The sequence below is a fragment of the Leopardus geoffroyi genome, chromosome D2, assembly GCF_018350155.1.
Source record: "Leopardus geoffroyi isolate Oge1 chromosome D2, O.geoffroyi_Oge1_pat1.0, whole genome shotgun sequence".
NCBI classification, from domain to species: domain Eukaryota; kingdom Metazoa; phylum Chordata; class Mammalia; order Carnivora; family Felidae; genus Leopardus; species Leopardus geoffroyi.
The window spans coordinates 20783116-20803963 of NC_059334.1; the positions used below are offsets into that span (position 1 = coordinate 20783116).

Genomic DNA, 20848 nt, shown 5'->3' on the forward strand with positions numbered 1-20848 from the left:
ACCAAGAATGTATTTGTGAAAATGTGTGCTTGAAATGCTCACATGTCTTTGCTCAGTTCATGCTGTAGAAAGTATGGTATTTGTGCAGAAAGTAAAAATAGTATTGGCATTATGTATTAGGTTTGTTTTGTTTGTGTGTGTATTTGTTTTTTTGCTTCTGTAACAAATTATCACAAGTATAATGGTTTATAACGTAAATTTATTATCTTACAGTTCCAGAGGTCCAAAGTCTCAAATGGGTTTCATTGGGATATACCAAGGTGTTGGCAGGGCCATGCTCCTCCTGGAGGCTCCAGGGGAGAATCCATTTCCTTGCCTTTCCCAGCTTCTAGAGGCCACCTGTGTTCCTTAGCTTGTGGCCCCTTTCTTCATCTTCAAAGCCAGCAGTATAGCATCTCTAATGCCTTTCTCCTCTGACCTCTCCTTTCTTTGTTACATGTCCTGCTCTCCCTCTGCTTCTGTTGTCACATTGCCTTCTTGAATTCTGACCTTCCTGCTTCCCTCTTACAATGAACCCCATATGATGACATGCGGCCCACCTGGGTAATTGAGGATTATCTCCCTGTCTCAAGATAATTTAATGTAATTTGATCACACCTGCAAAATCCCTTTGGCCACTTAAAGTAACATATTCAGAGGTTCCAGGCATTAGGACATGACTATCTTTGAGAGGCTGTTGTTTAGCCTACCATTAGAATACAGTTTTAAATGTTTTATTTCTTTTTAGCTCTTGTCATACATTTATTCAGAATGTCTTTGGAAATCACAGAAACGTGTACTCTGAATTCTGTTTTTTGGATGCAAACATGTGGATAAAAATACACATTTTGCAAGACTGTAGAAGGTGTCTTTAACTGTGAGATTAAAATTGGTGAAAAAATGTATATTTTAGTACTTGCTATTTTTTTTTGAGGGAATTTATTTGAGTTTTGAGTCTTCCACTTAACAGAATCACCTGCCACATTTCTTGGGTCATTAATAATTTTTTAAATTGAAGTATAGTTGACACACAAGAGTCTTTAATAATTTTATAAGTGTCCTGGACACACATACATGCATGTATATGCATGTACATGCAGTGCCCCTTGATAGTGTTGACCAGTAAGTGTTTGGGGTACCATGGTCTTCCAGGTTTCATTGCCTAAGAGTTCTTGCTCCAGCTTGTTTCCTTGTCTTGGCCAGTGGCTTCTCCAGTTAACCACTATTCCACCCTGCACCTGAATTTGAGACCCGTTTGGTGTTTGCCTTCTGAAAGATGCAATTTGAGGCTATTGTGAGCAAGGCGCTTTTGTCTCTTTGGTCCCTCTTTCCTTTTAGTCAAATTGCCTACTCCTCTCTACAGATTTAAAAAAAGGTTCACATTGGGTGCCTGGGTGGCTCAGTCAGTTAAGTATCTGACTCTTGATTTTGGCTCGGGTCATGATCTCACGATTCGTGAGATTGAGCCCCACATCCAGCTCTGCACTGACAGCACAGAACCTGCTTGGAATTCTCTCTCTCTTCTCTCTCTGCCCCTCCCCTGTTCACGCACACACTCTCTCTCTTAAAATAAATAAACTTAAAAAAAAAGGTTCACAGAGTTGTAAGACTTTCGAATGTAGAAAACTGGGTTTCTCATGTATTTATAGGCTACCATTTACATATAAAAACAATTTGTTCAATGTAATGACCTTTTAATTAATCTCCCATGAAGTTTTATTGTTGTCTGTGACCTTCACTATTACTATTTAATCCTCATGTTGTTTTGTCTTTATCTTATAAATGTGAATTAAAGTGTGAATTGAAGTAGTACGATGCCAGCTGAAACCCAAGTAGATTATATAGTCTTTGCAAAGCATAGAACAAAAAGGAAGTGCTATGAACACTATAGTTGGTTATATTGGTAGTTGCATTTCTTCATGTAGTTCCTTAACTATGAAAGGATGAGATTATAATCATCAATGTGTGAAAAGAGAGACCTGAATCTTCCAGACCAAAAAAAAAAAAAAAAAAAAAAGTGTGAAATTATCTAAAGATGTATAATTGATTGGATTAGTGTTTTGTTTTTTACCAGCTTTGCATCAGAAATGAAGCCTGTTGTGGCAGTCACTGAGCAAGAATAGCATCTTGCTTACTTTTGTATTCTCATACCTGATACTTGAGAGGTTTTTGAATACAGAGATTGAAAAAGAAACTATTTTAAATGTGTATGTTTTTATTTACAGCTGCTGCTGAAGGAAAAGGCAAAAGTGGGGAAGACTTTTTTCAGAAGGTAAGTTGCTTTGTACTCCTGCCTTGGTGATAATTAAGGAGAAATCAGCATGTTGCATTGGCTATACTCAAAACTCCTAAAAACTCCCCTTCCATATGAAGGGGAATAGATTTTCATGAGACAGCTGGAGATGTTTAGGGGAAAGAAAGGGTGAGATGCTCTTTGGGACATAACCATTCTAACTTCTTGCTCCTCCTGAGCAAATCTAAGGACATTTTTGCTTGGAGGCAAAGAGGCAATGAAGGCTGCTACGTGGGCTGTCCTGATTATATTCTTTCTCTGCTGCCCCCTATTTCTTTTTACCCCTATACATACCTGACCTGAGACATGGCGAGGAATCCCTCACAGCTTTCCTCATTTCCAGTAAGCATGACCACAGGTGGGATAATATAATCGACAAAAGATGCACCTTTAGACCTGCTTGCTCACTCTTGGTAACCATGTTCAATCTGTCCCTGTCTTCTGAGAGTTCTGAGTTTCAGTGAAGCCAGTCTGGCTAGTCATATATAACAAAGGGAAATGAGAATGGACCTGACTGAAAAAGGAATATGGGAAACTATGAATAGCAGTTGATTATTTCTAGTCAGCTCTGTTTTAAAATAAGTGCTTTATATAAGGGAAGATGTCTGTCCTTTCAAAGAAATTGACTCAAGTGCATGTTCTTCTTTCATTTATTTGGATTTATTATATTTGTGTCTTTGTTGTTGGGATACAGAAAGCATGTATGTAGAAACAAATATACAGGTGTCCTGGAGTGAAATAAAGCAGCAAGTATAGATGAAGTTAAATAACGCTGGGGAGGGTCGTCAGCCTTTGTAAAAATCAACCTGTGTGTAACCAGATGTGGCCTTTTATGGCCTCTTTATTCTCTTGCCTCTGTGTGAGTTACATGTTTTGTTTGCTAACTTTTGCATTCTCTTCCAGGAATATGTAAGCAAATATTTTCAGAGCCGATGCTTGTATTGGCATTTCTTCATTCTGAAAGTATTTATTTACCACTTGCTCTATTCCACACACAAAAGAGACTAAAACGAACAAGGCATAGTCTCTGCCTTAAAGAAATTAGTCTGGTGTCTAACAATATTCATATAAATAGCAGGAGAGTCTGGGGCTATAGAGGGTTAAACACTTGACTGGGGCTTTAGAAGATGAGAAAGGATTTCTTGAGTTCCTGAGATGAGTAGTAGTTAAGAGAAGAGGTAGGCTTGGGAAGGCATTCTAGGCAGAGAAACACAATGTAAGAAGGCTAAACAGGGGTGGAAGGATTCCTGTGGCATTCACACTTCAGACCTTTGGCTTGCACACATGACATCTGAGGAATTCATAGTTCATGGTGAGATATAATATGATGAAGTTCCTTATTTGAATGGGGGGCCCTTTTCAAAAGGGAGTTAAATTTTTAAAATTTAAAAATGCTGTGCTGGCAGAAATAGTTTTCCAGCCCTTCTTTAGGCTCAGGCTGTTGAAGTTTCTGTACTATACCGGAAGCTCCTTACTTGGCATTATCTCTTAGTGATTAATATCCAACATATCAGTACCTGAGCATTTCAGAATGCCCTGCCCCGCCTTTTACCTAAGGCAGGCTTGCTGTGAGGAAGAACAAAGAAGACACATAGCAAAAATGACGGATCTGCCTTGGGTTGACTGAGAAGGTGCAGATAGATGTGATCTGTGGAAGGATTTTATTTCATTGTTCTTTAACTTGTGGATAGATGGAAAAAGCAGATTGTTGAGCTTTGTGTGACTGAGACATTTTAAAAGCTGAATCAAAATACGGTGTATGTGGTCATAAAGGACCTTCATTCTTAGAAGATTTGCTAATATTTATCACTCTTTGTGGAGCCATATATACATTCCAGCAGTTTAAATAGAAACACATGTTTGAATCCAGGAACATGTGTGCGTCCACCAAACCACGAATTGGAATCATAGATTCCATCCTTGGTCACAGGTTAATGAGGTCCTGAATAACTAAATAGGAGTAATTTACATCTCTTCATTTTCTTCTTTAGTTCAATAGCGTGTCTTCCTGATAAGTGTCCATACAGGATTTGGATAAACACCCTAGGGAGAAAAACCTGTAACTTTAATAAAAGGCAAACACTCCAAATTCCAGAAGAGTACTTTTCAGTGTTTGACCAGACAGAAGTAGACACTGTGGTTCATCTACAGTAGAATGAAGTAATGGAGAAGTATGGAATTGTTCTCCAAGAACTTGCTTCTAGTTTCACACGTATTTCAGTTTCACATAATGGCATTTTGGAAGAATTTAAGAACAAGAAATAGGCCATATTGCTGGTCATTAGCATCTGTGGGAAATTAATTTTCTTTTCTCAGAGTAAGGCAGATACGAAGGCTCCATATGCATATTATTAAAATATGTTTTGGTTTTGACTCTAGGTGTGTATCACAAACCCAAATTAAAACCTCTCTTGAGTTGACTTTAAAACTTGACCACGCTTATTATTTTATAACCTCTAAGTCTGGAAGGCTACCTTCCTATCTTTATTCTGGCTTTCCCTAGAGAGGAGATTGGAGGAGTATGAGACTTTTATATGTCACTTTGTTGTTGTTGTTGTTGTACCATTAAAATATATGTAAAATCATATACTAAATCTATTCTCATGAAAATATTTGAAATTAAAAATAAATTTAAAATATCATTAAGAAAAAAACCTTTAAGGATAAGGATTGGCAGATTCCCTGAAAGGTTTTCAATTGTAGCTTAACGACTACTAAGATCATCACATACGTTGTTTCAGATTTGGAGCTGTAGCAGTTTATACTCAAATTTCTCCTATAGAGTCACATTTATTGTTTCAGAGATTTACCTGGTTTTCTATAAGCTCTTTTACTGCATGTGTTAGGAATATTTTATTTCCCCTGATGCTCTCTTAGAGCAAAAGACTAACCTGGTATTGCAGAGAACCCCAATAATTTAGTGGCTTAAAGAACAGAGTTATTTCCTTTACTTTCATGTGACATTGTAAGGAGCATATTCCTGCTTCATGGGTGGCTCTGTCCCATGCTGTCAGTTAAAGACCCACATTCCTTCTAAGAAGTAGCTCTGCTACTCCTTAGGGCATGGATCTCATCTTTGTGGTTGATCTGGGTGAGTACCATGTTCAGATGTGAGCTGGGAGAAAGAGGAAGAGTATGAAGGGGGTGTGGCCCAGTCTTAAAGCCTGAATGTGGTGTATGTTACTTCTCATATTCCAAAGGAGAAAACTTAGTTATGTAGCCTTCCCTAAATGTAGCAATGGACAGGGGGGAGGAGGAGCATATGGAAGGAGGATTGGTTTTGCAAGCACTATCTACCAGAAGACCAATAGTTATGACAAAACTATTTGTGTGTGGTCAAAGTGTAATGTCTTCCTGTGGTGTGCTTTGAAACCTTTTGTGTTAGTTTGTTAGGGCTGCTGTAATAGTGTACTGCAACCTGGGTGGCTTGAACAGCAGAAATTGGCTGTCTCACAGCTCAGGAGGTAGTAGTCCAAGATCAAGGTGTCAACAAAGTTGGTTCCTTCCAAAAACTGTGAGGGAGAATCTCTTCCATTCCTCTCCCTGAGCTTTTGGTTGGTTGCTTGGCATCTTTGGTGTTCCTTGGCTTGTAGATGTGTTATCTCTATCTCTGCCTTTGTCTTCACGGGCATCCTCCCTGTGTGTGTCTCTGTATCCAAATTTTCTCTTTTTATAAGGACAGTGGTCATATTGGATTAGGGCTCACCCCAGTGATCTCATCTTACTAATTATATCTGCAGTCACCCTGTTTCCAAATAAGGCCACATTCTGAGGTGCTGGGAATTAGGATTTCAACATAAGAAATTTTGTGGGGCACAATTCAACCTATAAACACTTCTTAATGGAGGAAATCATTCTGTAGAAAAATTTACTATAATTAGAAAAAAATTGCTAAAACTATAAATGTTATTTATCACATTTTCCTCTGTATATTTAACTACCTAGTCGTTTGTACTAAATTTGTTTTTTTTCCTTATTACAAGTCATTTCTAAATTGTCTAGAACAAATCTATAATTAACACACAAGAAGGATTAAAAAAATGTAATCTGTCATCCCATCCTTGAAAGAGAACTACTGTTTATAAACCCTTAGCATTTTTTCTGTGTGTATTAAAAATGCATATAAAGTGCTTTTCAAAAATATTCTCTGATTGGCTGATGGAATTATAAGTCAGAATGTTTTCATTGGATACATTCCAAATGTTTTCCTGTATGAATACTTTGCAAGATCTCCAATAATTGTACTTTTTATTCTTTGGCTCTAACTATACTTACAAAAGGGAGGGAATGGATACAACTTTATCAATATTCTCTCTAGTTCGTTTTCCACCTCTCATGGCAACTTTAATTGAAACACATGGAAATGATTCTGCCAGGATTTTTACAGCTCTTTGGGCAGTTGTTCATGGCTTACTCACTGTCTGTCCTGTTTCCTTTTAATCAGTGCTTTTTTTTTCTTGTGAAATAACTATGGCCAGATCTGGGAGGGGAAAATGTGTTACAGTGTATTAGGTGGGGATGAGTGTAGTGATTGTGCTGCAAATGTGACTCATCAAAGCACCATGCTTTATTTAGGAATCCTGAGTCCCAATGGCCGAAGAAGACTAAATCCAGTCAGCATCATAATTGAAAGCCAACTTTTCCATTGCATCAGGTTATATACATTATTTCTCCCCAAAGTATACATCACACATTTTTAATGTAGGGATATTTTTATAGTCTTAAAATGTGTCAGTTTGGAAAAATGACCCATAAACTATGGCCTTTCATGAGAGCTAACAGTAAGACTAACATAAATAAGATACTATTTGGTGGCTTATGTGGTGTATTTTTAGTACCCTCAAACTCATCCTTTTAATTCAAACAGATTACTTTTGTCATTTGAGACTGGAAAGTAGGAAGTGTTGTCTTTGGGGGAAAATTGTGGAAGGAGTATTTGTTTCCCTCTACCAAATGAGTGTTTCAGGTGATCTTAGATGAGGAATTCTTTAATCTTTTTACTGGGGCGGGGGCTAAGGCAGAAATTAAAGAATTGCTTCTACTTTTTCGACTGGTCATTATTTGTGTATGTTGAATAGATCATATTCCTCTGGTAATAGAAATAAGTTTGGGTTTAATTATTTAAAAATGAATTCAATTAACTGTCACACATGATATACTTTCTCTAACACTGAGACTTTATACTTAAACAATTTAAATCAAATTTAATTAATTAAAATGTTTGTTTATTTTGAGAGAGAGAGTGTGTGCATGTAGGAGCTGGGAGGGGCAGAGAGAGAGGGAGGGAGGCAGGGAGAGAGAGAGGGAGGGAGGGAGGAAGGGAGGGAGGGAGAGGGAGAGAGAATCCCAAGCAGGCTCTGTACTGTTAGTGCTGAGCTAGACACAGGGCTCCATCCCATAAACCTTGAGATCATGACCTGAGCCGAAATCAAGAGTCAGACACTTAACTGACTGAGCCACCCAGGTGCCCTTGAAATTTGATTTAAGTAAAATTGGGATATTTTAAAATTCTAATCTTATAGATAATGTTTTAATATGGCTCACAATTCAAATGTTATGAAAAGATGTGTATTCAGTGAGTATTTGGTGTCATGGTTCTGAAGATATGTGGAGAGGGCTGTTACAGTGTTGGTTCTAATCTTATGCAAAGGTGATCATTAATGGATGTCATTACTAATGGACAGTTAAGCCTTGAAGCTAATGTTCAGAGATTATGAGTGGCCTTGAGAGTGAGTTTCAGTGAGAGAATTTGTCATCATGGTTCTCTCCTATTACTGGCTAACTAAGGATAACTGACCATGTATAAGGCTTAGAAAAACGGAACAACCCCTAAAAGCAGGTTGGTTATCTTTTTGAAAGTTGTCAAAGATAAGAATCAATCCTATTTTTATGCCTCATAATTTTCTCTCTCTTCTGTCTAGCAGATAAAGGTGGGTGAGAAAAGATTAAGAAAAGGACCATCTCAGTGACTTATTCATCATCCATTTTTCTGGTCTTCTCAAGTCTGCCTTGGTGTTTTATCTGGCATGAGAAGCTTAGCTGTTGGGCCCATATTTGTAGCATGCTGTATAATTACCTGTAGATTTCCATCATCATATTGTATTTTGGCTTTCATTTCTGGCTGCCATTTCATACAACTGCTTTATGAAAACCGTATTTTGTTTTTTATTCCTCTTTCTGCAACCATGGAATGGGGAATGTCATTAAGATTCCTGTAAAATGTATGTTGATGGTAGTCAATATGCCCTAATTACTACCACAGTTTTTTTTAAGTGAATAATAATCTTAAATCAGTAGCTGGTGAGAGTTTAGGTTTTTCCAGTAAAAATATTCTTCTTTCTTCTTGAAACCAAACTCAAAGCATTGGGTCATATGGAAAATCCAGTTGAATTCATGAACAGAGGTTTGTTTAAGAAGGGTCACCAGGCAGGACTCTGGATTAAATAGTGACACTCAGCATACCTGGAGTAGAATTACAATTGAAAGGTCAATTAAATGATTTATTGGTCTTAGTGTAAAAAAAAGGCTTTTGTATTATTTTGTAAAATGTTCTCCTTGAACGGATTAAAGTCCTTAATTCCTATAATTGTCAGCATTTCTCTTAAAATATTGAGATGCAAACTTCTTTATTTATGGTTGATACTAAGATTTCAGGACAATATTCACACTATACAGATAAGCCAGAATTACACTAAAAAATGGATATAAGCATATTTGTGTGGGTCAGAAGCAGTTTTTCAAGATAGTGGCATTACGTGTTTTTGAGGAAGGATTAAGTTTGATTAGTTCTCGTCACAGGAGACTTGCTTTTGCTGTGGTAGTCTGTATCTGTGTGTATATTTAATTATGTCCTTTGGTTGTCATATGATTCAAATTGTTTTTATATCTAAGATAGCATAAGACAAATTCAGTCTTGTATATACATACAGCATCATTGGAGATGTGTCTGAAGATCAATCTAAAAGGATATTCATTGTGATAATATTTGTAATAACTAAAAATAACCCAAGTGCCTAATGTATGCTTGAAATATGCTAATATGCTATATACAAACTTTATATTTCTAGATAGGCATTAAAAAATCTTGCTTTTTTTGGTAAATATTTAACAACTTGAGAAAATGATCATATAAATGCAAAAATCAGGACAAAAGGTATAGCTTGACTCAAATTTTCTTACATATATTTATTCCTTGAAAAATGATTGGGGCAGGAATTATGCCAAATGTTAACAGTGATTATCTTGGCTGTGAGATTATGGTTCATTTTTATTCTTTCTCTCTACTTTCCTGCAGTGGACAGCTAATACTTTTAAAACCAAGATCAGCCACTACCAACTCATGGAGCAAAACAAATCATGATTGCTAAAAGTTTGAGGTTGCTCATGGTTTGCGCAACTTTGAGGTTGCGCATGAATTGTTGTCAGTTTATAGCATATACAGTATTGGTGAAAGAAGTCTGAGATGTCATCTGGTTCTGCTTCCCATCAAGTACTGAAGTTCCTTCTGTATCACAACAGTTGTACACTATATATATATATATATATATACATATATATGGCACATCATTTTTAGTGAATGCTAACTTTTTAGAAAGGCTCTCCTCATTTGTTTTTGTTTTGCTATTTGGAGGTGTAAAATTTTTTGAAGATGGTTTTTTACAACATCTCTATGCCTTCTTTTCTTCCAACTAAAGATACTTAGTTTCTGATTTATCATATGACTTAATTTTCAGACCTCTCACCATTCTCTTCACTTTCAGGAACAGGATCAGTGTTCCATCTTAAATCTGACAGTGATATCTGGGTACAACATTTTGGATATACCCTGTACTGTTATAGTGAGGCCATAATATCTGTGATATTGATAGGATCCTCAAGTAGCTAAAGATTATATAATCTTCAGGTGCTGTGCATTGGTACAGACATGAAGAATTGGCATTTATTGCTATTCTTCACCCAATTGAAGAAGAAAGGCTGGCCCCAATTCACTGCTAGCTAATATTTATGCTGACATAAAATGAAGATACTTGATTTCAGACTGGCAGGTCAAGGCCCACTTAGGTATTGCTTACTGCTCTGTCTCTCACTCTACTATCTCTACCTAACATTTGGCTTGGAGATGATGTGGCCATTATGGTGGCCAGCATATGGAACTATAGAAAGCATCTCTCTGAAAGGTTTCACCTGGCTTCAGTGACTCACTAGTCAGAACTCCTGTATGATTTTCTTTCTTCACTATGGACTCAAGGTTGTTCTAGAGTAAAGGACTCAGTGGAAGGATTATAGTCCATAAAATTGATGGGGTCATTGTAGTGCCATTTAGTGTGACTCAAGTGAATGCCGTGATATTTAATAAAGAGCTTAAACTTTGTTGACCTAAAATGGGCTCACAGAAGAATTAGCACATTTTAAAGTTGGATGTGGTGATGGCATTTTTTTTCTTCTAGACAGTGCTCTGATTAGTCTTGGATTGATTTTTTTTTTTCAAGGTCAGGCAGCTAGTTGGTGGCAGCTCACTTGAAGAGTGCTTTTCCAACTTTGTTTGACTGTTTTTTTTTTTTTTTTTTGACTCCTGTTAGTAAAACATCAATGATTTTCTTTAAATCAGCAGTTCTCATACCCTCTTGGGTGGGCTATATGCTTCTATAGTTGAGAGAAGTTCTGTCAAGCTACAAGTTTTGCTAGGTAGGGTTCTGAGTTAGGGTTGTTGTAGTGCATGAGAGGAGACAAGTAAAAGGCTGGAGGCAAATTAATGCAGTAAAATAAATGGCATGGATTTTGTAGTCTTTTATACCTTGTTTAATCAGATTTCAAAATCACATTAAGTTGGTTGTTGTGAAGTTTGAATCTCTGATATTTTGCTATTATAAAACTTGAAATAATGGTTTGTTGTAATCTCCTGAATCAGCCCTTTTTTGAATTTTGGGACTCTTTTTTTTTAAGAACAACTTTTTTCTTGATGTGTTTAATATTTTGTGTTTTCTTTTAGAAAAGGTAGATTATTTTTGGAATTTATCCTTTGGGAATTCAACCCTTAACCTTGTTTGTATGTCTGAATCGTACTTCATCACATGCCTGCCTTCCTACATAGCCTACCGTGGAAAAGAAGAGGAGCAAGCCATGTTTTGTACTACCTTACTCTGCTTCCCAGCTCATCTAGCCACCACTGATGGGTCTAGATGTGGGATCCAGTGATGGCCATGACCAGTGTGGTGGGCTCTGAAAACTCACCTAATGAGATTAATCTCTAACAAATTGGGAAACTAAGACCCAGAGTGATAGTGGGAACAGAATGGGAAAGGTCATGATGTTAGCACGGGGTGAGGGAGAATCCAGGGGGACTGAGTTAGACATTTAAAAGCTGGAATGATAAGGGAGAAGCAGCTGTGAGTAAGCAGAAGAAGCCCATCCACAGAAGGGAACATGGAACAAAAGCCAGAGAGAGAAGCAGATAGGCCAGAAGTGAGAGAGCCCCTACAGAGAGCAGGCAGTTTGTGCTGCTTCTTAGATTTTGATCTGTAGGTGTACTTGTAGCTTCACCCCTTCTGATGTAGTTGAGAAATAGTGAGGCCTTGTAATCAAGATTTGGATTAAAATGCATAAAAGCTATTCAGTTACTTGAATAATTGTACAATTGCCCTCTCTTCAAAAGGTTTAGGCATTCACACTTAACAAAATTTGGTGTGTGTGTGTGTGTGTGTGTGTGTGTGTGTGTGTGTGTAGAGTAGTTTAACTCCTCAATGAATGGTTCCAATTATATTTTGTGTTTGGGGTGCCTGGATGACTCAGTTGGTTAAGCATCCGTCTTCAGCTCAGGTTCCTGAGTTCGAGCCCTGTGTCGGGCTCTGTACTGACAGCTCAGAGCTTGGAGCCTGCTTTGGATTCTGTGTCTCCCTCTCTCGCTGCCTCTCCCCCACTTGTGCTTTGTCGCTCTCTCTCAAAAATAAATAAATGTTAAAAAATTTATCTTTAAAGGAGCAGTGCTCTTTAGATGAGGCATAAGGAAATTTTCTTAAAACCTGTCACTAAACTATGTATATAGCAGCAATACCATAGTGTGTTTAAAGCATGAAAAAAACAAACAAAACACTACACCAGTGTATGATGAACACTCTTTATATATGTACTATATATGAATAGTACTCTTCTTTAGGGTGTTTCTTTTTGCTAGTCAGTTGCCAGCATTATTCAAGGAAAGGTCACCACTATTAATATCTTAGGTGGAAAAAGCTTGTGCTGTCCCTGTTTTCCAAAAAGATTTTGTTGTGGGATTTCCTTCTTCTTGGCCATTAACGTTAATATTGTTTCAGTCAACATTATACCATTTGTGGGAAATTGTAGTCAGCCAACACGCAGAGGGATTAGTACAGCATGAAACGTTTTCTGTTCTTAATTGTGGTTGAGAAGAACTTTTTGTTACTTTACATCTCTTTATGTAACATGATCCTTGAATTAAATTATTAAATCCTCTGAATGTTATTCTCTTACTTTGTATGTTTAGCAGTTGTGGCTTATCCTAAACTAGTTCTTTTGTAGTTTTTTATTTCTTTGGGTATAAATTCCTTCTTGAAAGAGCTGTCTTTACACTTTAAGTGGTAAAAAAAAAAATAGGTTACATAGCCTTTCTTTTTTCTTTTGTTTGATGTAATCAGAATGCTAGGAGAAGTATGTAAATAAATATGTGTTTTCTTTCTTAGCATTCACTACTTTTAGTACTTTGGTCACCCTAGAATATCGGTCAGTCATTCAAATTTTCTACTTCTTAATGGTTAAAGTGATGATAGGTGGGGAGTGAAGGAATTTAGAGATGAAACCAACTATTGGCAAATCTATAGAACCTTTAGTGTTGCTTTCTCAGTTTTTTCTTGACTTCACCATCAATTACTTTTTTTAAGAGGAAAAAAGAAAAACAAACCCAGTTTCAATTCCCATGTGCCTGTTTACTTTGAGAGTTACTAGGAAACCTTAATCCCCTGTGAATGAGAAAACGTTTAACTTAGTTTGAAGTTGTTTTCTTAAATAGAACTTCTTGTTAAGTTTTCTATGAGATCTTTGAAGACAATGGTTGTAAGTCAACAGGGGGTGCTGTTTGAGAAGCTCTGTATATTCCCTAGGTTTGCAGGTTTGGAGAGCCTGTTTTCTTGTCTTCAGTCAGTACCTTGAGAGGGAGATATTAACAAAATTGAGGAAATAGTGTATTTCAGTACTTATTGGGAACATGGATATGTGTTTCTTCTCATTTGAGTACCACTCCACTTTAGTATCCCTCTCATACATGAAAAATATGATGAGCTACCTCATAATCTGTGAATCTAAAAACTTTCCTGTTGTCTTCTAGGGTCCATGGGACTGCTAAAGAAGAAATAATTACCACCTTCAAAGGGTTTTCAAGCAAAGGGGGGAAATGCTTGTAAGAAGGGGCTAGAGTGAATGATTGTGTATTGGCCTTACAATAGGATGCCACTCATGAGATACTTACTGCCTTCCCTGGGAGCTAGGCACTGTCCATGTGCAGGACTGTAGAGGGAAAAGGTGGCCATATAGCTTCTGTCCTTAAGAAGGTCACAATCTAGAGGAGAAAGTGTTTGAGTAGGATATGAGGGATAGGTGAAATGAGTATGTTGAGTATATTGGGTAAGATTAGATTAGGACTTTGTGGAAAAATTTCTGACAGAGAGCAGGGATTAGATTAGGTTAAAATGTCTTCCAGACCTGTGATTTCATGACTTCAGTGTCTTAATGGAAGCAAAATGGAAAGTCATTCCTGACAGAAAGAACCAACTAAGTGCCTTTGCAAAGGCAAAACAAAGGATGGGGAGACCATTTCTCTGACATATGGTCCAGAAATCAAATGAGTTGAAAGTGATATATATATCATCACATCATTTCATCTAAGTTAGTTATGCACAGATCCAAGTGAAAGGTTGAGAGGGTGAGTAGAAGGATTTGAAATTCAGATTAAATTTAGGAGATCCTGTTATCTGTATTCATTGTCTACTGAAAGATGATGAAATTTAAAAAGATAACTACACATTTTGCAATATAAATTGTTTTGCAACTTTTGACTTCTTTGTAAGTGCTGGGTTTAGTGACGTGTTATTACTTTCTTCTTCCCACTACTTTCCTGGATGATAAATGCATTCCCAGGAAGATGAGTTTTTAACTATGCTTTGAAACTATGAAGTTTTGACTACTGTAATGCCTTCATTGCATTTTGGGTGATAAAATTTCTAAGTTTGGAATGATGGCTATAAAACAAATAGCATCATTTAAGTAAGTCCTGAACCTTCTTTGATACGTATTTTTTTAAAAATGTATTTTTCAGGAAGACAGTTAAAAGTTTTGGTTTTGCAGTTTAATTCTGGCTGTGTTTTATGGAAATCAAACTAAAACTTCTGAGACCAACAGTTCAAGTTTGGCAAACAATAGAAAATTTGATTCTATTTGTATAAAATTAAAGACACCCTTAAAGAAATCTTTGACTATCAATTTATCATTCTGTAGTATTAGCATGAAACCACCAACATAATGATGAACAAATAGAAGAGAAAGCCAAGAATATTTGAGATCCAGTATCATATGCAGAATAAATATAGCCAATACTCAGTTTTTCAGGAATAGATTTTCTAGTTGAATTAACTGGAATTCTTGTTCCTATTCTCATTTCCCAAACTCTGAGCCATTTTAGTGTTGGTAAACTGAATCTATAGCAGTGTTCTTATCTGTCCTTGGTGTGTGTTTGCCTGAGGACCTTTTAAAAACTCTTGATGTTCAAACTTAGAGATTCTGACTTAATTGTTCTGTAAGTAAAGCTAGGGCATTAGTAATTTTTTTTTTAAGCTGCCAGCGACTTTAATATACAGCCAAAGTTGGGAACCAGTGATGTGGAGAATGACAAGTGCAAACAGAAATTATAAATTCATGTTGTTCTCTAATGCTGATAAAAGGGAAGTAATTGTATGTTTTGTGTGTGTTTGTGTCAGTTACTAATAGATTTCATTTTCTGTTGAGTATCATTCTCCTAGGACTGTTATTTATTGGTATTATTTCCAAGAGGGTGTACTGTGAAACACTAGTTCTGCATTATGTTAATAAGTATCATATTTTTAAAAGTTCCATGATAAGTTTTGAGGAATGCTGTCATAGACAGTTAAAAAGATTCTTTCCTTTGAGACTGCTTATAGCCTCTAATATGCTAGTTATTTGCATTTTGTGAATTTGTTAGGTAAATCTCTTATATGCAGCACTTCACAATATCATTTGATGAAAAACTTTTTTGGGAAAATCTAGTCTACAGAATTCAGCAATCTGTGAATCATTTGGAAATTCCTTTTGTTTCTTTTGTTTTCTTTTTTTTTTAAACCAAGATGTGTTTTGGGACTGGACGTGATATAGTTTATACTTTTTAAAAAATATTTTTTAAGTATATTTTCACTTTTAGTAAAAAATATTTTTGCTCAGTGGGCCTCATGGCAGGATGAGAGTGTAAATCATTTCAGAGTATGTGATTCTTTTCTAAAACACAACTGTTATCATTTTATATCTGTGCTCTGAATTTCTTTAACATTTCTCCATTGCCTCCCAGATAAAGCTAGCTTTCCACCTTTGGCACTGAATATTAATTATATTTGGTTCTTTCCTACTTATTTAATTTTGTCTCCCATTGCTCCTCAAACCATTCCAGTTTCATAATTTTAACTGGTTGATATCAGCTCTTGGCATCCCCAAGCCATGATCATTCTTTAAAAAAAATTTTTTTAATGTTTTTATTTATTTTTGAAGGAGAGAGACAGAGCATGAGCAGGGGAGGAGCAGAGAGAGAGGGAGACACAGAATCCAAAGCAGACTCCAGGCTCCAAGCTGGAGCCTGATGCAGGGCTCCAACCCATGAACTGTGAGATCATGACCTGAGCCGAAGCTGGCAGCTTAACTGGCTAAGCCGCCCAGGCACCCCCAAGCCATGATCATTCTTGACTGTAATGGCTATAGATCAAAATATCACCCACTTAGAAAGTCATTTTCTCATCTTGATCTCTGACCTTTCCAGTTGTATAGCTAAAAGTCCCGCCATTTTGTGGCATCCTCTGGACTGGCCCATCGCACATTGACAGTTTTCATTTGTTTACGTGTTGTATTTATATATCTGCATCACTTTGGATTTTATTGAGAAGTTAATTTGCTTACCTGTTGTCCTGTTTCTTGAGTTGGTATACTAATAGTCCAACTAGTTTCTGATGAGAGACTCAAGTATTTTGGGGCCTAACACATTACTTTGTGTGCATGGTTGGAGCTGAGTAACTTCTTAGAATCATGAATGAAATTGTAGGACTGAAAGGGACCATAGAGATTTCCTAGTTTAGCATACAAATGAGGAAAGGCCTAGAGAATTTAAGCAATTTGTCCAAGTCTTATAACTGTCTGATTGTTGAAGCGTGGGAGGAAACTCAATTCACCATCTTTCTTTTCTTTTTGTTTTTGTTTTTCTTTTTAGTTACACTGACAAGTCACATCTTTTAAAAATCTTTGTGATCATCAGGAAAAATAAAAATCTCATGTCTTTGTTGTTAGTGGAAAAACACAGTAAATTAAATATTGATATTTAAAACAGATCAAAGCAATAAGAGCTAGAGCTGTCTTATTCCCCACTCTGCCAACATACACAAAAAAAGATGCTTTGGAGGTTCTTAGGGAGCACTTGTCTGAGATGATAGACAGTCTTTAAAATTTGAATGTTCCAGAGGTGCTTATATTGTATATTTCTTCATACCTTCTCCTCTTTATCCCTTTTTCTTTACCCTGATTCGATGCCATGCCATGCTTCCTTTTGAAGCAGTCAGCAAGTGAAACAACTAAGAGAGATCAGTATTAAAAAGAACACTAAACCAGGAGCCATGAGATCTGTTGAATGACTTGGGCAAGTCATTTGTCATTTGAGATTCCATTCTCCTACTTACAAAATGGGGACAATTCCTCATAGATTTGATGTTAAAATAAGTTTAAATTGAACAGTTTCAAATAATTTGAAATTGAAAAGCATTGGGTGAGAGATTATGTGATTTTTCAGAGAGACCCTTCCATGTCAGTGCTTAAGGAAAGGCTGCAGGGTTTTATCATTTTGGGATGGGACTCCATGATTTTAGTTGCTTGGAAAAAAAACCATAATACTGTTGGCAACTCTTCTTAGTTTAGAACTGAATGATTATAACTTTTATTTGGGGATACTACTTTCTGGATTCTTATGTTGAGAAAAGATTTCATTTGTTTATTGAAACATGTTTATATTTTTTACATTTTACAGTAAATGTTTTCTTCCCTTAGTGGAGTTTTTTTTTTCTTTCATTTTTTTCTTGTGGTGGTGTTGATGGTGTTCAGTTCTCATGCAATAGGATAGTTCATTACTGTTAGAAATACTGTTATTCCTTTGTTATGAAAATGAAAATTGTCAGGGAATGATAGGCTGTGGCTGGATAAGGTTTGCTATCAATAAAGAATTATCAGGGCATGCTGAACTTTGATTCTGGATCCAAAACTCTTTTAGTTTTACTTGGCATAAGAGGATAAAAAGAAAATCCAAGCAGCTTGATTCAGGAGCTGCCAGTTCTCTCTGTGGCTCAAGGAACATTTCATGTCTCAGCCACAAGCATCTGCCATCTTGGTTCTGATGTGCATTGTCTACCTTCCTCACACAGGCTCTGCTTTTAGCTTGTGGCTTCATGGCCCTTTGCTCTGAGGCAGGGAGAGTCCTTTGAAGACTATTTATGAACTCCCCATTCTATAGCCCATTGACCTGCTGGGATGGGTAGTGGGAGGCATGTATCATTACTGGTGTGTAGGCTTTTAGTGAATATGGAATGCAAAACACTTTTATACCTCTGCAGGGACATGCTAAGACAGTAGCTTCTATTAGTTGTTGACTGTGAGTGGCAGTACTTATTGGGAATCTATAGGTCTGGATGTTGTAACTGACAATTAAATTAGTACAGGCACAATTGACTAGATGGGGGTCAGGTAACTTAGTGTTGTGGTGGCTGGAGGAAGCCACTTGAATAGTATCTGTAAGGGGAAGAAGGCCTGAGAACTTTGGGGAGGTATGAGACAGGCAGGAAGATAAAGGGATGGATATGAGGAAATGGGAATGAAGAATGTCTTTTATGTAATTTTTATTTTTTAATTAATTTTTTTTCTGATTGAAATATCATTGACACAATGTTACATTAGTTTCAGGTGTACAACATAGTGATTTGACAATTCTGTGTTATACTGTGTTCACAAGTGTAGCTACCATCTGTCACCATATAGTGAGTGCTGTTATATACCATTAACTATATTCCCTGTGCTGTGCCTTTCATCCCCATGACTTATAGGAATCAGAAATAAAATGAGGAATATTGGTAGGATCTGGTGGAATGAAGAACACAGGAATTAAGGATGACTTCAAGGTTTCTAATATGAAAGGGACAGACGTAGTAACACCTAGTAGGAAAGCTATTCTAGAGAAAAATGTTGACTTGAAGTCATGGTGGATATGTAGGTAGAGTGCTCAGGAGAAAGATCAGGGCTGAAGAAATTGTGCCTTTTTAAGAATCACATGCATTCTAGAAATAGTGAGGTGCTTCATGTAAAATTGCCTATAAGCTAGGAGTTTTTGTTTTTATTCATCTCCTTAACATTCCAGAAAATAACAGTTGTGTTTTATAGTAAGTATGGCAAGGTTTTTAAAAGACCATTTGAAAAAATGTCTAGAAAATATCCAATAAGAAATGTGGTTCTGAATTTGGAAGAACTCAAGCTGCAGTTAAAGAACACTTGATTTATTGCACTCTTGCCTTCTCTGCTCTCTTCCTGCATCTGGCTCCTCTCCCCAAACTCTCCTGCCCTCCTTTTGGTCTCAGAGCTTCCAAGACATAGAACAGTGTCTTACTGCCACATATGCATCAATATGTGGTCACCCAGAGTTCATAGATTTGAAAGTTCCTTCCTGCAATAGCTATGTGTGTCACATCAGCCTCCCCAGTGTTTTTGTGGCATGGTGGTAATGAGAAAGGAGGCTCCAGGCTACTGTACCCGTTTACTGACAGCTAGTTGTTATGAAAAGAGCATTGGATGAGGGGAAAGGAGGAGATAATCCCAGTGCCAGATATCTCTTCTAGGTCTCTGGTTCCTTATTCATTAAGGGAGGGCCAGAATTATCCAGTCTCTAAAGCTATGATGCTCTGTTTTTTAGTGCACAGAAGAGCCATATCTATATTGTAAGTGTTCCCAGTAAATCAAAGCAGGGTCCAAGTAGCAGCTCACAAAACAGATTTGTTCTTCATGTGAGATTTATGTAGCACTCCTAAATTTTCTAAGGCTTTTATTTTCCTAAACTTCCCAGTAAGATAGGGCAGCAGGAAGGCCTTCAACTGTTAAAGCAGTTTTGATAAGCAAGCCCCCTGTTGAAATTAATCCAGGTTAATCTTCCTGGAAACCATGGGGGTAATGAGAAATGGGGTCAGGTACAAAAAAAGGGTTCAAGATTTGTCCCTGGCCTCACAACTAATTCTTGTTAACTAAATTTTAAGCAGAAATAGTAATTTCTAATTAAGCATAAGAAAACATTATTTTGTATTTCCTTTTCTGGTAGAGGCAATATATATTAAGTTAAGCAATATAAGTGGCTCGGAAAGGATTGGGTGAGAAAAAGAATCCACAGTTTAGTTTTCACTCTAGGCTCATAACACAATGCCTGCCTTTGTTTAGTGACAACATTTCTTACAGATTTTGTTTACTATTTGGATATTGAAAGGTATTGTTTTTATAGAAAGAATCATTATTGTAGAGTGTTTGTACTAAAATGTTCACCTGTATCAGGTAGGGCTATCATGAAATGTAATAACTAGTCTTAATTCATATGAAGGAAAGCTGTATTGTGGCTTCTTTACATGTAAAATTTTAAGGTATTATAACTTATTAGATTCTAAAGAAACTGCAGATTGTCTTTCTCTGCTTTTTCGGAGTTCTTGAATCCCAGAGACCAAAATGCTTATAGACATTTGTGAAATCTTAATATGGTTGTTGTAGCCATGGAGTAAAGTTACTCAATACATAATTGTGGATCAAATGAGTGAAGTGATGAATTTACTCATTAAAAAGATTTTTTTTTTTAGCCTTTTAGTGTGTGCCACTGTATTGGGCCTTAGGAATACAGTGGTGAACAAATCAGACATAAGTTCTGCCGTTATAGAATAAATAGAAATTTTACTGAAGGATACATACAAAATACAAGAAAATAAGCAAATCAACTAATGAATGATTTTGAACAACTATGAAAGGAACAAGGTACTGAAATGGGGGAAAGGCTCGTTAAATGATGAATGCATCAAATAGAAAAGAACTCAGTTTTTTTAAACAAAGGCATTTCAGGAGACAGCTAAATTTTAATAATTTGCTTTGAATAGACTAGAAACTTTAAATTATTTACTTCATCTTTCAAAAGCAATTCTTTACCCTCCCACTTAAACCAATACATTTAAGGAATCCTACCCATTAAGGATATAATTATATTTTCTTTCATTTGTCTTTATTGGAATTCTTTTA

The 20848-nt window shown here is 36.5% G+C and overlaps 1 protein-coding gene across 1 annotated transcript in view; it reads left to right on the forward strand.

Moving 5' to 3' along the window:
* Positions 1–20848, forward strand: part of BICC1 (BicC family RNA binding protein 1) — a 287220-nt gene that overhangs the window by 105294 nt on the left and 161078 nt on the right. The window contains exon 2 of the mRNA XM_045437456.1: positions 2205–2251. Coding sequence (XP_045293412.1) covers positions 2205–2251 — 47 coding nt within the window. The remainder of the gene's footprint in view (positions 1–2204; positions 2252–20848) is intronic.